Below are 18,052 nucleotides of genomic sequence, written 5' to 3'. Positions count from 1 at the left end.
ATCTCATAAATAATATATGTTCCTTTGCATTTTTAGATACACCATTTACTCTGTTTGCCTTTTTCAGTTTTAAGTTACCTTTATAATCTGGGTGCTAGTTCTCGAGCAGTACATCGATATTAGGTCTCTCTTAATTTACTAATACAGTGTCACCTTTCAAAAATACGAGATCACTTTATTTTAATAACTAGCAGAATATGTTAGTTATAAACATGCAAACTACTACTCTGGAGGATTACAAAACTTGTTGAAAAAAACTCTTTGGTCTTGTACTTACCAAACAAGCAATATACACTTTGTACACAGGATCAGAGACCATGGTGGCCATAATGCTACAACAGATTTCTGTGACACGTTGGTTACAGCTCTGTTTAGTTGCCCAGTTCTCTTTTCCTGATTCGGAGTTCTCTTGATTCAGAGACAAGTTCGACGTAACTTTCCGAGCTAATCGGCATAATGCCGTTTCTCTAACAGTCCAGTTACTCGAAAACAGACAGCTTATCAGGTCTTTTCCAAAAACCTATATTAAAACAACACTAAGTCAACAATTTAGGATAAATATGCATCAAATCTCTACCCAAAAAAATAAAGTGTGGTATATTCCCATTCATTGAAATGTGTTTCTGTTATATCTATGTGTTCTTGATTATTTATTAATATCATTATTTCACAACAAAACATTTTGTTTATGCAGTTTATATATTAGAGTAAAAATCAAGTAATTTTAACATTCTCATCAGTGAGAGGTCAAAAGGCACCGTGCCACATTTTATTGTGTTACATTCAAGATTTAATTAACCTATTTTATTACCACTGTACATGAATAAACTTGCCATCAATATGTAGTTAATAAACTACATTTCAAGTTCTCAATTTTATAAAGCAATATTAAAGAAATCCTCAATCTTCCCCTAGTATGAGAATTGTGATATTTCTTCAATAGGTCATACTTTTCCAATTTGTTTATCACCTTTCTGATAGGTATGGATTTTAATGTAAGTCACTCATTATAATATAGATATCACTCATGGAAACCACAATTTAAAGCTTTCAACCACATCTGCCTATGTAGCTATAAACTAGAAAAGCAGGCCAACTTACCACACCTACCTGTCACATACCATATTTCACTAAATGTTGAAAGGTCTATGATGTTTTATGCTATATTATTTGTAAACAATAGAAAGATATAATTTTTACCTATCAAATGATGTTACATTAAATTTTCTGTAAAGTATTTTTTTATTTCACCCCCAGTTAGAAAATCTTATTTCTACACAAATTACATCAAAGAGCTTATCACAATTTTTAAATAGATAAAAAGCCATAGAAATGATAGGTAAAGAATACTGTTTGCTTTATATATATATATTGTTATTTTGTATCTTTAGATGCATTATTAAATTACAAAATTTGGTAGCACTATTAATATAACAAAGTAGGCTTAAAATTCCCTGACAGTCTGCAGCAAAACCAAGAAATTTACGTTAAGATTTAAAAAAAAAATCTTCATGAATCATACTTGTGATCAGCTGGTGGTAATGTAATTCAATATGATAATGTGAGATACACGTTTCCTATGCTATTTACAACTTGTGTGATAGGATTGTTACTTAGACACAGTTTAATATGGCAATAAAACAAAACTTGTGTATAAACAGAAGTATGCTGTTATGAGGTATAATATATTTAGGATAAACAGTAGTTGTCTGTTATAAACTACTGTCATTCCAGAAAAAAAGAAAAATAGTAATTTATTTCACATTTTGTTATTGGTGGTTATGACAACAAAGTTGTTCAAATACACATGGAGTTAGAACAGAGAAATTGACAAATATAGGTTTACTGAAAAACAAAGTTTGATATTTATTTAGATTTTTTTGTGTGCATAAGTATTGTAATGTTTACTGAAATTTCATGAAGATACAAAAAACTTGTAGCATGGAAATTCAGGTGGTCGGAACTCAGTCAAACTAACTTAGCCTGTAGAAAAAGAGTTAAAAAGAAAACAGTATAGCAGGTTAAAAAAACTGACCATCTATACTTTTAACTTCATTACCTGCATCCATGGCTGTGCTTGTTGTTGCTGAGCATGGGAGAGAGTTTCTGTTTTGGGTAGAGAAATGGACGTTGCAAGGTACGTTCTCATCAGAGGAAGATGATGAGGACGACCAGGTATGGTTACGTGATGTTCTGATGAAGATTGCTGAGAATTTTTAGCCATCACCTTTTCTGTCTCAAGGCTTAACAGACAATAAATATAGATACATAAATATGTACCAGAAAATACATCACTTTACCTGGAAATAAAGTCACTACACTTTGTCTTTTCAAAGATAATACTTACTAATTTACTGAGGGATTTATAATTATAAACCTGCCTATAGAAGCTTAAACATTTTACTGTTTCAGGCTGTTATTAAACTGTAACAACAATGAAAGCTTGGTTTGAAGAATTGTGCAAAAACTTTAATTATTATGGTATAGAATTTTGAAGTTTTTAAACATTTACAATTCCACTTATTATACTTCTTCCAGGTAATAAATAAGTGCACAATTATTTGGTTTATTAGTAAATCCTGAAAACAAAATCCATTTCAATAAAGATCTAAGCATATATCTCATAACACTCAATAATTTGGTAAAACCTACCTGCTAGGTAATGGCCACTGGCTCCTGCAAAGAGGGCAAAGAATGGGTTCGTTCTGCTGTCTACACTCTTCTGCCCCTAATAAAAAAGGTTAACAGTTACAAATACTAACTCCAAAAAGTATTTTTAACTAGAAAAGCCATGACAGTGTTTATAAGCCCATAAAATTTGTATGTTTAAGCACAAACAAGTAGTTATTACAAAATTATTTGTTAATTATAACCTGTCTATATCAATCATAACTTTCTAAAGAGCCCATAAAAACTGTATAATTTTTTATCATCAGTAAACAATATTTGTATTTAATCACAACTGGACACATTTCTTATTGTGATAGATATGGAATCCATAAATAAGAAAGATTATTATTTTTTTACTACTTTCAAATCAAGATAAGTAAGATTTGTTATTTTGAAAAACATAAAGTTAGTTTTTACTATTTCCATTATGCAGGTCTCAAGTACAACACACTTACAAATAGCTATACAATGGTGATGGAGTCTGTTGTGACAACCCTGTTCACATCTGACCAAAGATTCTCCTTCAACCATGTCGAGAAGGCAGATGGGACAGAGAGTGGATTCTTCACTCATTCTGATATGGAAAAATTTCCCAAGTTGTTAATAAAAACAAAAACAAATATACTTGAAGGACTTACAGTTAATATATAACACTGCTCACTTAAGATTTAAAAACTCTTGTATGAAATTTTCTTTCGTCAAATTTTGACCAATATCTTACTTTCGTTGTTCTTGTATTGCCGCATCAGGTAACGATGATTCAGACCGAGACAGTTTGTTTTACGGGTCGTGATACAGGTGTAGAAATATGCTGATTTACGGGACTTGCGACCTGAACTTGCCGTTCTTTTCGCAGGTGGTACTGACGAACCAATTCACTTACCTAAAAATTAAACATTCATAATAACTGACAGAATTGGTAACATTATATTCATGTTCCATGTTTACAATATAACATTTACTTTCACTCTATCTAAGCAAAACACAAGGGATTATTGAACTACAGATATAATTTGGAATCCTGAGTCAAAGTAATAAGTAATACACATCTTTATATGGTAAAACATGATGTTACTGAACAAATTTCACAACACTGGCCAAATGTGTTAGCCTTTAACCTGATATGTTTTAAAATTAAAATTAATTAAAGATGACAATCTATCATAACATTTATTTAATAAATAATAATTCTAAATTAGCAATACAAGTCATAACTAATACATTCCAAAAGATATCAATGCATTTGCAACAAAAGCCCTTTTAAATGCTTTTCTGTTCAAGTGACTTACATTCAAAAATTTCTCAAACTACTACTTATTTGTGTTATAATATAAAATCTTAGTTAACAATCCAATTTTGACACTATACAAGTTTTAGGTTCTTAATTTTATAGGGCAGTATTTAAAATAATCCTGAATTTCAACATGATACATTTTCTCAAAGCAGCTGCCCTTTATTCTATTCATCACTCCCTCCAATAAGTATGATATTTAACATAATAACTCACTATAAAATCATCACTGCTTAGACAAACCATAGTTTGTATAGCCTTCAACTCTGGTTGGTAACAGAGCCATCAATTAAAAAATGAAACCCCTCTTACCACACCCACCCATCACACATCTAGTCTTTCAGAATTTGTGTTTTTTATATTCAATTATGTATTATCTATAACTGATAGAAAGCCAAGGTTTTTATTTAACTAATGATATATTATATTGTTTTCTGAAGTAAAACTTGTTAATAACCTTATTAGTACAAGTTTCATTCCCACGGGAAAGATAATGACTAAACTTGGATGAATTTGTAATGGTTCTTGTTGCATAGTTAAAAAACCAGAAAAATTAAGGAAAAACTGTTTACTTTATGCATGTTTTTTGTGCATTACTTAATTAAGTATTAAGTATTTAGTGCATTACTATTATTAGTATAAAAAGCAGGGTTAAGTGTGATTGACAGATTACAGAAAAAAATAAAAATATTTAAGTACTTTATTTCTTGTGTTTCATGTTTATTCTTTATTATTATAAAAGTTATCAAAATGTAAAAATAAAGATATCTTTATGTCAGCTATGCTTTGGTTATGTGAAACAAGGAATAACCAAAGTAAAATGTTTCACTTAAGATGAATGTCATTTCATGTTACAATTTGAGGTCATCTGAAAAAGAAAAAAGTGCAATTTAAATTTATTTTCATTTTTTTGGGTGGTAACAAGGTTGGTCAAACTGACACACCTTGTATAGGGTTTATATGTAGTTACATATGAAATGTATTTAAGATGTCTGAAAAATTACACAAATGAAACTAGAGATAACTGAGATGAAGAAAAGCATTTTTAATCTTAACATGAAAATCACTTTGTGCACAGTCTATTCAAAGATATATTCATGGATAAATCTTTTCTTAAATTTATTTAAAATACCTTATTAAAAATGATGAGTTTTTGCATGTGAAAAACTGATAATGTTTAATGAAAGACTACCAAATTTTGTGAAGATACACACACTATGATAAAAGTTAGTAGTGTTAAATCTATAATGACTAAAAGTGTACAAAGAGGTCAGGTGATTGGTCAAATTCACCAAGCCTATGTTGAGAGAGGTAAAGACCTCTACTCTCAGTGTATGGAAATGAAATTAATATTATAATGTATATTATGATTCATACTTTTAATCCTTTTTCTTCAAAATAAACCTTTTAAAAACCTATTCAAAACTTCAGATGTATTGTCACATGACCAACAATGTACGAAAAGTCTACTTTGACACACTGTATCTTCCACAATATAGTACTGTATAGGTATGACTAGATACCAAAATGCTTAGCTAACCTTTGACTCTTTTATTTCAAACTTCTTTGAACAAATACAGTCCGAACAAGTAATAAATTTTTTCCACCTTTGACAATTGCCATGCTCACATTCAACACATCTGTTTAAGCTTTATGGACCACATATAGACATTACATACAAATGTCTATAACCATTAGGAAGAGCTCATTTTACAGTATATCCTAAAACTGGTCATCTTGAAATCAATGCCAAGTTACTGTCACAGAATACCTGATATTGACTCCAGTATGGTTAGTTGTTTGATCAACTACCAACACTTACAGTTGTTTCTTAAGTATATCATATAGTTTATATTTAGGTATCAGTACTATGTTTTAGTTAAATATGTATTAGTTATGTTTTAAGATGCACAGTTGAAAGTTTTAAACATTTTAAAATATACATTACATTTTGCATCTGATCTCAAGGCTTATGATATTACATGTTGAATGTAAAATTCCATAAAGTGTAGCACATCTACCTTGAGTATACCTCAAGGACACCACTGCCTTGTGTCAAGATGAATAACAAGTGGTAAAGGACAAAAAAGTAAAATAAAACAAAAAATTAACTACATGTGAAAAGGAAAATACCTGAAATTGTAAAATTAACAGAAGAAAAATATTTAAAGATATTCTACAATTAATTAATTTTTTTTGCTTCCCAATTTTGATAATTTAATTGCATTGTAAGTTGAATATAAAAGCTAGAGTTAGTGATATGGCAGAGAAAATGAACATTTACTTTAAAATACATTTGATATCCTTTCAGAATGTTCTAGAGATTATGTAAATGAGATATCACAACTATAAGACAAAAATCTATTTTGATATTTAAAATGACAATCACCTTGCACTAACAGTTTAGGGTGCAAATAACTACTACAGATAAATAACATTTTTAGTAGAAATGTGTGACAAATGTCATATCACTCTTTATGTACAAAATACTTGTACACTTTAACAATATCTTACTAGGTTTTGTGAAGAACACTAGAGTTAATTTTCTTTTGCATATACATGTCTTCCCCCAGTCAAATTGACATAAAACATATGTCCATACAGAAAGGATCACTTTTAAACTATTAATAATAAACTTTCTGAGTGCACTTTAACAAAATATAACACTTTAATTAGCAAATAATAATCTTCCCCAACACATTTTTAAGAACTATAAAATTTAACCATTCCTATCCGACTACCAATCTTAAAAATAATTTAGACGAATGTTAACTTGTAGTTATATTAAAGCTACTTAATGTATTTGTAAGGGTTAATAACTTTCAACAAATGGATTTGATTAAGGATTATTTTCAGCGTAGTAGCACAGGTATAAAAATTATTGCACATTTAAATTACATACTTTTGTTACTGGGTAGCTTTGTCATTAACTTGAAAGAAACTTGTTAAAAACTAAAAAAACAGTACTTTAAGATCCATTATCATATTTGAAAAACAGTAAAACGGACTGATCAAAGACGATAATAAGTCTGAACAAACTTTTTATTGAGTAATACCTACCTCAAAGTTTTTCAGTGATCTACTAAACAGTCTTGAGTCTGCTTCATTAACTTGAAATACTCGAAGCATGATGAAAAGTATATGAATACAATGAGGACCTCGTCCACAGGAACAAGACTGAAAAGTGACATTAAGTGTTTTAATACTCTGTTTTAGTAATAATAACAACTGAATACCTTATCAAACACTAACAATATAATGAGAGCAAACTACTATCCATATTGTGTATCAGTCCAACACAACAAACCATATAAACAGAATACTCTATTCATATGCTAAGGCATTTTTATTCATACTGTTTGAAATATCTAACAAATTATACACATACCTTCACATAATACATTATTTCTAGTAGTTGGAACTGCATTGAGCATTTCCATCACTCTGTCTCTGATTTGTAATGTAAATGCTAGAAATATTCCATAGTTTACAAACAGCTACATTTGGACAGAAATAACCTGATAAGACTAACTACATTTTACCACAATTCACATAACTTTACATGGTGATTCTATGTTAAAGGTGATAAAATGTAGTTTGACAAAAGTTTAGCTGTTTTTTAAGTTTCTAAACTGCCATGACCTGTCACTTGGAAAGGATTATAAACTAAACTTCTGAAAAAAAATTTCAATATGTGAATGATAATCACAAACATTTTAGGAAGCGCAATCTCGTCTACACACATTGCAAGCTGGACATTTTAGGAAGCGCAATCTCGTCTGCACACATTGCAAGCTGGACATTTTAGGAAGCGCAATCTCGTCTACACACATTGCAAGCTGGACATTTTAGGAAGTGCAATCTCGTCTGCACACATTGCAAGCTGGACATTTTAGGAAGCGCAATCTCGTCCACACACATCGCAAGCTGGACATTTTAGGAAGCGCAATCTCGTCTGCACACATTGCAAGCTGGACATTTTAGGAAGCGCAATCTCGTCTACACACATTGCAAGCTGGACATTTTAGGAAGTGCAATCTCGTCTGCACACATTGCAAGCTGGACATTTTAGGAAGCGCAATCTCGTCTACACACATCGCAAGCTGGTTTCTGCAACACCAAAAAACAAAGAAAACGTGGTCTGTAAAAATTATTATTTTAGTTTATGGGATGGATTCTGAAAAATTTCACCCTCCTTACACTTTTGTAACTTTAAATAAATAAAACTGTGTTGAAGTTATCACTAACTTGTGGCCCTATGATGACCTTGTACTTGTGCTCAGGTGAGTCTCCAGCCACTAAGAATGAATGAGGTCCGGGTTGGTTCAGTAAGTACAGACGGGCCCGTTTGGCTTTACTGATTCGTTTCCAGATACCTCCCACCAACGTATGGTCACCTGTGCCACCAGGAGAACGAACTTTTGGCTCAATAAAGCCAGAGGACGAAGGATGGCGCTTAAAATAAAATATTTGATTTCTTACAATATACATTTCAAATACAAATGAAACAATTCCTTCTTGTGATAATATATTCAAATAGTTTTCCCACAGTTCTAAAGTCAACTCACTTTAGTTATGTTTAGAAAGTTAGCCAACTGTAATCAAATTTCCTTTTTATAACATTGTATCTCAAATAATTTCAAAAAACCCACTAACTATAGAAGTGCTTGTACCTTAATAATGTAAGAGCTTATTAGATGAGTTTTAAGAAAATCACAGTTGTAAAATTAAACTTTTATTTTTCAATGTTATTTAAATTGTGGTAATTTTTATACATCTTATTGAACTATACTGATTGGTTTCATTTATCAATATCACTGATAAATATCAAAGATGGAAACCTGAATGACATATTCTAGAGAAATTAAAAACAAAATCTATAATTCTTCATGAACTAACTATTTTAGATAAACTTACAACAGTTGATATTATTATATATTATCTGTATAAAAACATAAATGATATTGAACGGTAACTACTAATACTACCTACATTCTGAAATTCTCTTCATGACCAATACACGAAATCTCGGTGTATTAAAAGGTGCTATTTGCAGAAATGGCAAGTTCCAAAAAGCAAATGACAATCTTAGATTTCAGTTTTGTGTACCAAACAATTTCCTTCCCACTGTTGTTAATATAGTAATTACTTCCTTTAAAGATAAGCCACATGTCAATGTAGAAAATTATTTTTCCCGGTATATTTCTGTTTATGTTTTACCATTCATACTAAACTCATGCAATAAAAAATTTTAGTTAAAAAGAGAGTATAAAATTGACATTGAAGTAAAAATTAAAAGCTAGGTCAACTGTTCTCCAAAACCGTACAGGAATAATAATATTTTAGGAAATCTGTATGCAACTGAATGTACCAGGTGCAAAAGCTGTTACACTGGCAAGACTATCAGACAACTTTCTACTCTTTTTCACAAACATTTAAAATCTCGTGTTTTTTGAAACATATCTAGAAACAATTATTTTTTTATTCTTCTAAAATAATAGCTCTCGGCAAAAAAGCCAACATTAACAGATAAAAACTACAAGTCTTATTACTACAAAAACAATCCTATTCTTAATAAAGGTGTTCATTTATATCATTTTACCAACTACCTTCTCTCTTGTATACACAATTACTGTCAACGTCTCGACTTAGGTCTAAAATCTTGATTTATACCTTCCTAAATTTGACAGTTAATTGATACATTCCTTTAAAAAGTTTGCATTCTTGGCAAATTCTTGTACGTATGTACTTTTATAGATTATCATGAGAGAATATTTTTTTAAAATTAATTTCTGTTAGCTTCAGTTACTGTTCCTCACCTGAGGATCCCAGGTAAATTTGGTGAAATGTTGTGAATGAAACAAACCAAAGTTTTACTATACACAACTAATAAAAAAAAAATTGTATGAATTTGTATCCTGGTTTTGGAAAAATACTCACAGAACTTGGTCCATTAGGAGAGTTCTGACGACTTCGATATAGATTTGGAGAACTTGGGCGTGAATTTCTTGACAAAACTTGATCGGAAGAGCATGGTGATGATGGCCGAGATGATCGTGACACTGGAGATCTTGGATGAAGGTTTGGAACATATTTACCATCTGTTTTAAATAAAGTATCTGGCCTAGAAGTATAAATCTGGCAATTATGCTGCAGAATTGGAGAACTTGGACGTGAATTTCTTGAAGACACTTGTTCAAATGATGACGATGACTGGACTGAAGCTGCAACAGGCAATACTGGCTGAAAATCTGAAACTTCCTTATGTGTTACGTCTTGCCTGTGTAAGGAACTGTGGAATTGTTGCACTAAATTTGGTGAACTTGAACGGGAAGATTTTGAAGGCACTTGTCCAGAAGAGGAAGGCGATGGTGGACGGGATACTGGCAGTGATTCATGTTGAAGACTTGTTGTATGACTACCTGCTGGTCTAAGTTGTGAACTTGGCCTATTGGAAACCTTGTGGCTATTCTGAGACAAAGTTGGTGAACTAGGACGAGAATTTCTTGAAATTAATTGCTCACTAGACTGAGGCGAGGCAGGACGAGACAGCTGTGGTACAGATGATTTCAGTTTTATGTTTGAAACTGGTTTATGTTCTGATGTTTGTTTATACAAAAAAGTCTGGGGACTTTGAAGTAACTCTGGGGAACTAGGAAGAGAATTTTTTAAAGACAACTGTCCAGGAGAGTAAGGAGAAGGCGAGAAAGTGGGTGATCCCAGGTGAAGATTGGTAGAGCACTTATTTGCTGGCTTTGGGGATGAATTCAAAACAGGAACATTTGGCTGTTTAACTAAATGTCTTGAAAAAGATGGTGATCTGGTCTTGGAAGGAGACTGTGTCAAACTTGAGTTATCAAGTACTGGTAATAGTGATGGTGGATTTTTCTAAGATTAAAAAAAGATTATATATATATATATATAGACACACACACATATATATATATATAAAGTACTATGCAAAAGTGTTTGGACAAGAGATTATATTTTGTAATTCTTTACATTTTCATTGGGATAATTCTCCCATGCCATTACACAATGTAAATTTCAACACTATAATAATGCTTCACTGATCTCTGTTGACAATTGAATGAGCCAGGGTAACATTGTTTACCATTCTTTAAAATTTCCATATACTTGTACCAAGGATATTTAATAAGGATTTCTCCTTGAATGAACATACTAATCAAATGTAGGGTTTAAAATAATTATCATGGTGTCTCAGCTATATAGAAAGAAGCTAGCATATGGTACCGGTATATGCTGGAAGAAATCAATTTAATAGCACTCCACAAACAAACCTCAAATAAAATAGTTTAGCACTATATATTAAGTTTTGTTCTCATGTCACAGCCTAAAAAAAGCACAGAGAATGACCAGCAGAGTATAGAGTTTACATAAAAGATTTACATGATGCTGGATAGATTCTAATAACTTGCTGCAGGCTTGAAATGTTCACCAAACATTATCCAGTACACCCTAGATCATGAGACTGAGTTAGGTATATTGAAAATATGAAATGAAGAAGCAGAATACCTAAAATCAATTATACTAATGCTAAGTATCTTTTTGCTTACAGCCTTCAGGACAGAAGAAAGACTGCCACTGATCTCAAGTACAAGATAAAGGACCATATACCAAATGACACAAAAGTGTTCAGTTCCAGAGTTTCATGAAGACTGAACAAGAATGGAATATTTGGTCAGGTAACAGTTAAAAATATTTACTTTGATCTTCAAATATTGTCAAGACTGAAATTTGATAAAAAGTACAAATACTGGACTGTTGGTTATCATAAACGGGTTTTATGGACAGATAAATCTAAGTTTGAAATATTTGGTTCAAGGCACAGGTTGTACATCTGGTGGAAGAAAAATGAAAAATACCTCAATGCATAGCACCTACCATGAAGAATGGGGAAAGGTAGTGTGATGGTTTGGGGCTGTCTTACTTCTGAGGTGCAGGGGATATTTGCAAAACTGATGAAACAATGGACCAATCCAGGTACTTTCAGATGCTGATTCATCATGGTATACTCAAGTGGTTTGCATTTTATTGGTAAAGAATTCTACTACCAAGAAGATAATAACCAAAACAATCACCCAACCTATTCAGAAATTACTTAGCTAAGAAAGAAGCTGCTGGAGTCATTCAAATGATACAATGATCTCCCCCATAGCCTCCATCTCAATCCATCTGATAAGACCTATGATTTGAAAGAACAAAACTTGACAAATAAAAAGTTACTTCCAAAGAAACTTTATGAAAGAGTATTAGAGACATTTGGAATAAAATTACAAAGAACTATGACTAATTGTGTAACAACACTGCCCAAAATATTGCAGTTATCAAAGCAAAAGGGAACACACAAAATATCAACTGTTTACTGAACTCGAGCACTTCCACTGAGCTCCTGTTGTAATAAATATGAACATTAATAAAATGTTCATGTTTCACTGAAGATTTACCTTCTGTTGTTCTTTAAAAGTACCCTGAAATCTAATTTTTGACTATGTCCTAAAACTTTAGCACAGTACTGTATAGATAGACACACAAAAAAACAACAATGCTTTATCCTTACAAAAATTCTCAGTTACATTAAAAACAGCTTTTACCAAACAAAAATAACATCCAAATATTAAAATAATACAGAAACACTAAGGAATATATCACATGAAACATTAATACCTTTGTATGTCAGTTATGGATATTAATATAAACACAAACCGGTAATTGAGAGCATATTTTTCATAATGTATGGTTATTAAACTGGAATGGAACTGTTCACAAATCAAATAGTCTTGTTTAAGAGAAACTTTTGTTTGAGAAGATTGTACTTGACTAGAGACCTTTGTGGTAAATGCCTCAGAAAATGTTTGGATAAAGTTTTGAGCTGCTAACAAAACATGCACCATCATATAAAAACCTTACAAGACACAGAAGTCTTCAAAACAACACAAAACTTACTTTTAGTGGTATTTCATCTTGTTTTGGGACATGATCAGGATGTTTTGCTACCTGAAAATACAACTTATGTTATAATTAGAATGTATTAGAAGTTCTGTAATGTTCTAACTAGAATGTATTAGAAGTTCTGTAATGTTATAATTAGAATGTAGTAGAAGTTCTGTAATGTTCCAACTAGAATGTAGTAGAAGTTCTGTAATGTTATAATTAGAATGTAGTAGAAGTTCTGTAATGTTCCAACTAGAATGTAGTAGAAGTTCTGTAATGTTATAATTAGAATGTAGTAGAAGTTCTGTAATGTTCCAACTAGAATGTAGTAGAAGTTCTGTAATGTTATAATTAGAATGTATTAGAAGTTCTGTAATGTTCTAACTAGAATGTATTAGAAGTTCTGTAATGTTCTAACTAGAATGTATTAGAAGTTTTGTAATGTTATAATTAGAATGTATTAGAAGTTCTGTAATGTTCTAACTAGAATGTATTAGAAGTTCTGTAATGTTATAATTAGAATGTAGTAGAAGTTCTGTAATGTTATAATTAGAATGTATTAGAAGTTCTGTAATGTTCTAACTAGAATGTATTAGAAGTTTTGTAATGTTATAATTAGAATGTATTAGAAGTTCTGTAATGTTCTAACTAGAATGTATTAGAAGTTCTGTAATGTTCTAACTATTAACTGTAAGAAACTACACCTCAGAAAAAAAAAGTCATTTTAAAATTTAGTAATGATAAAAATGATTTACACAGTGTTCAGGCAAAACTATGAGAAACTCATAAAATAAAACCAAAATGCCCACTAGTTAATATTTTCTACAGTAAAAGCAGTATGGCATAACAGGTGTGGAAATACTAATATAAATTTCCCAATCACTAACCTTTTTGCTCACAACAGAATCATTTTATATTCTAATAACAAATAAATATTCACATCACAGTTCATCACACAATTTAATAAAGTGAAGTACTTTAATAACCTCTGAATTACAAAAATGTTATTAATAAACGAAAAAGTGGAAAACCATAAACAGAAAGTCTAAATGACTTGCACACCTGTTTTGTAAACACCAGTTTATATCATTTTCAGCCAGTGTTACATCACTTCAAAATTCTAAAGAACTTATAAAGACTGCACAATGATGCTAGAAATTAAAAATAGATACTAAGTTATACACAGTCAGTTAACAGTTCTGAAACAGTTTTTATAATCTAGTCACACTCATTTATACACAGGACTGCCAACTCCTCCACAAGTAAACACATGAAAGTAACTGACACATATCTGTCAATGTGCCAATAGCTGGAGGATAATATACAGGACTAGAGTTCAGAGAATAAATTTCATCTTAATTCCAATATCCAGATGATGCTGTATGTAACATTTCTAACCTTTTGCTGAGAAGTGATAGAATGGAAAGAAAATAGAAAATGCAGATACAATTTGCTTAGTTATTCAATAAAATAATTCTTAAAATATCTAATAAGAAGGACCTGAGTTAAAGGTACAAAGTCACCATTGTTAAGTATGAAAAGTACAAGCCACAAAGATTTCTGTTTCAATTAACTGAAAGATGCCTGTATGAGGTTACATGTATATGACTGCCAATGAAATGTTGATCGATTCCACTGACTTAAAAGACAAAAGGTTTAACACCAGCTAGGAACACAATGTATCTACTAGAGTTAGCAACCCAGTCTAAGTGACACAACCAAAAATAATTATTCTCAAGCCAATGCTTGTGTTTCTCACTGGAGTTAAATCCCAAAATTAGATTTTGATGCTTTCTATATTCAACAAGATGGAGGTTTTCTGCTGCACAGTATGCTCACTAGTGTCATAACACCCACAAAATTTCATAATCACATAAAACATTAACAGTCCCAGCTTTATACTGCAGATGAAAAAGAGATACACTAATTTTTTTAAGAAACATAACATAGATATAATAATTTCAAAATGATATTAGTGTATATTTTAACTTAGAAAAAACAGATGTGAGAAAAGTAATTCTCTGTGTTATGTTTTATTTTATGAAATTTTTAATTTCTTAACTAGCTTTTGTGTTTGAGTAAATTGTATTTATGATATATATCAAAAAACTTTATATGCAGAAAAACAATTTGGTAAGACTAATTTTCTGGGCTTGGAAACAAGGATGTTTTATAAAATAATTATTTGTGACGAAGAGAGGAAAATATATAATGTTTCAAACATCATCAATGGCAGTTTGTGTGAAAAACAGAAATATTTCACACTATCCCAAGTATGTTGTGTCGTTTTATATATTATTAAATAACACAAGGTTTTAATAGATATTAGGATCAAAACATGTAAAAACTGTTTGTTCAAAATTTAGGTATGAAAATCACCAGTATCCACTTTTTTCTTTCACATTTCGACAATATTTTAAATATAAAAACTATACATACAATTGGCTTAAGCATCCAAACAATTTTTAATTTTCTCTCCGAATCTATATTTACAATATGAGCAACTAATAAAAAAATCAAGCCTCAATGATTATTTAAGAATTCTATCAAATGAATTGGTAATATTTTTACATACTGGTGGTTATCTTTCTATCCAACTTTAACAATATATACGGCAATTTAAAAGTTTAGAGATACCCATGCACATATCGGCTTCCCACAATGCACCTGACTCCATCATTTCTTATTATCACCATATAAGGGCAAAACCTTCTTAGCAGTAAATCTAAAACGCCATATGAAGCGATATCAAATCTTACACGCGAAACAGTACACAAAGTACCAAATTTCAGCAGGTTTTTACATAACGTATACAAATTGAAACTAATGCTAAAATAAAAATGTTCTATAAAAAGCAATTTGTATTATGTTAATATATATATATATAATAAAATTTACGAAGATATTTAACATGCAAAATTTTACAACTTATTCCTTGACATAAAATGTTACGATAAATACTAACCAATGGTCCCTGTTTACGTTCCACTGGATTTTTTCTCAGCCCCGGTGTGCAAGTCGCTCGTAGCTTCTCACGTATCTTCGCGTCTAAAAGCGGTTCAAACAACTTATCGGGGACGGCAGCCATATTGTACGAGTGACCGCCTGCCAAGCGACAGGCCTACAATAAAGTTTATTACATTGACTCTACAGTGATGTACTGTCTCTCGACTTAGCTGTTGTCTTTCTATCTTTTCTTAGGTGAAAAGGTAAAGAGACTGGCTGTGATGACAAATCTAAAAAATACAAGAAAGATGGTTAATAAACAAATATAATGCATTATATCAAGTTTAAAAAACAATCTCTCTTTTGGAAATTAAACAGTATACAGATGTCGTTTAATTTGTCTAACCATAAGAGATATTAAGCATTATGAACAGTTGAAAAAAAATATGTAGTTTATATGTTGCGCTAGCAAAGTCGAACTTTACGAATACATATATTAACATCCATACGTTACAATATACCATGCGCAACCCTTCTTGGCCTTATCAAAACAATGATAAACCTACCTTTAGGTACTAATGCTTTCTAATCAACTGGGGTTATAAAAATCAAAGTTCACCCCCTAAGTTACTACACACTGACCAAGCAAGCGCACGTCCACCCACGCGAAGTAGACGCGCACTATCCAAACAGTTCGGCCATTCAGCCACATCAGGCTAACAAACAGCCTTGAGACACAAGGGCCGCTTTCTGTCTATAGCTGGGTTTGGTCTGAAAGTAAGGGGAGAGGGTGCACACTTCCTAACCGTTCTCCCATCAAAACGTTGAGAGAGAAGGGTAGGGGGTAAGTTTGTTTGATAAGGTTGACAGGATGTAGTTATAAGAAAACTAGATTGGTTTACTACGCTGTAGTCTAATACACACAAAATAAATGTATGCTTTGTTATTGACGCCCGTATACATAAGTTAGCCGAACCATGTAGAGTGAAATATAAATCCAACTAAAGAACAACATGGCAATACTTATGATTAAATAACAAAATACACGAAGTAACATGAGCTATTGTAACATAGGCGTCACTTAGTGCTCTTTTCCACCAGGCGTATTCGATGCATATCATGTTCATTACATTGTGTTGGTTGTAATTCATTTATCACAAAAAGCTATAACGTTACTTTCGGTGTAACTGTTATTAAAAAAAAAAAAGTTAAACTCGTACAGAAGTATAAAAACATGTTTAACTTCCAAACTATTAGGTAAATCTAACAACCAAAAAACATGTAAATATAAACATAATGAACAGAAAAATAATATTTTGTTGAAAAACTTGAGGTAAATTTGATACTTAATTTAGCACTTTTGTTTGTTTTGAATTTTATTAGAATTTATACGAAGGCTATCTTCACTAGCCATTCCTAATTTAGAAGTGAATAACAAAACAAAAGACAACTAGTCAGCACCGCCAACACTTGGATTACTCTCTCACCAACGAATAGTGGGATTGACCGCATATTGACGGGCGAGAATGTTTGGTGGGACGGAGATTTCAACTCGCAACCCTAAGATTGCGAGTTTAGTGTCCTAGCCGCCGGGCCTGTACTTTAGAAAGTACATATATTTTTCCCTAGTGTGAACTTGGACTTCAGAAGATAATTTTCTGGTTCATTTTGCTGGTACAAGTTGAAATATGGAATTACTTTTCAAAAATACATACTTGTATATGTATGTCAAGAGAAAGGAAACGGTCGAACACACCTGACATTTCCAAACATTTAAGACCTAACACTCGACAAGGGAAGTGTGTATCAAAAGAAATCTCCACAAATATTAACTGTCTTCCACTAACGTCCAAAATAATATTAAAACAAAATTTCTATAGGTTTCAACACAAAACACTTCATTTCACTAATAAATCATTAAAGTGGTTAGGCTTAGCAATCAATAAGTTACTGTCGATTTTAACCGAACCTTGGACATTCCCCTTAAAAAGAACAAACGTAGGAAACTTTCAAACTAAGGAAAGTTAACCCACAGACGAATAATTAATTTTGCGGAGGGACAGTATGTTAATTAATCTGTTCTTTCATTAAAACCTTAATACTCACTATATTGCCTTGACCTACTTGGATTTTAAGTTAAATTAGGGTATCTTTAAATACGATATTTCTACCTAAGTCGTATGTTGTCCC

At 31.4% G+C, this 18,052-nt stretch overlaps 1 protein-coding gene across 1 annotated transcript in view; it reads right to left on the bottom strand.

Moving 5' to 3' along the window:
• Nucleotides 1-18,052, bottom strand: part of LOC143250015 (mitogen-activated protein kinase kinase kinase 1-like) — a 61,942-nt gene that overhangs the window by 18,126 nt on the left and 25,764 nt on the right. Inside the window, 11 exon segments of the mRNA XM_076500650.1 lie at nucleotides 278-520; nucleotides 2,060-2,243; nucleotides 2,653-2,728; nucleotides 3,126-3,244; nucleotides 3,392-3,443; nucleotides 3,445-3,553; nucleotides 7,022-7,138; nucleotides 8,210-8,416; nucleotides 9,902-10,849; nucleotides 12,929-12,979; nucleotides 15,882-16,152. Of these exon segments, the coding sequence (XP_076356765.1) occupies nucleotides 278-520; nucleotides 2,060-2,243; nucleotides 2,653-2,728; nucleotides 3,126-3,244; nucleotides 3,392-3,443; nucleotides 3,445-3,553; nucleotides 7,022-7,138; nucleotides 8,210-8,416; nucleotides 9,902-10,849; nucleotides 12,929-12,979; nucleotides 15,882-16,004 (2,229 nt within the window). The 5' untranslated portion in view covers nucleotides 16,005-16,152.

Source organism: Tachypleus tridentatus, chromosome 4, assembly GCF_004210375.1.
Source record: "Tachypleus tridentatus isolate NWPU-2018 chromosome 4, ASM421037v1, whole genome shotgun sequence".
Taxonomy (NCBI): Eukaryota; Metazoa; Arthropoda; class Merostomata; order Xiphosura; family Limulidae; genus Tachypleus; species Tachypleus tridentatus.
Note: the sequence above shows the minus strand (reverse complement) of the source record. Positions and strands in the feature narration are given on the sequence as shown.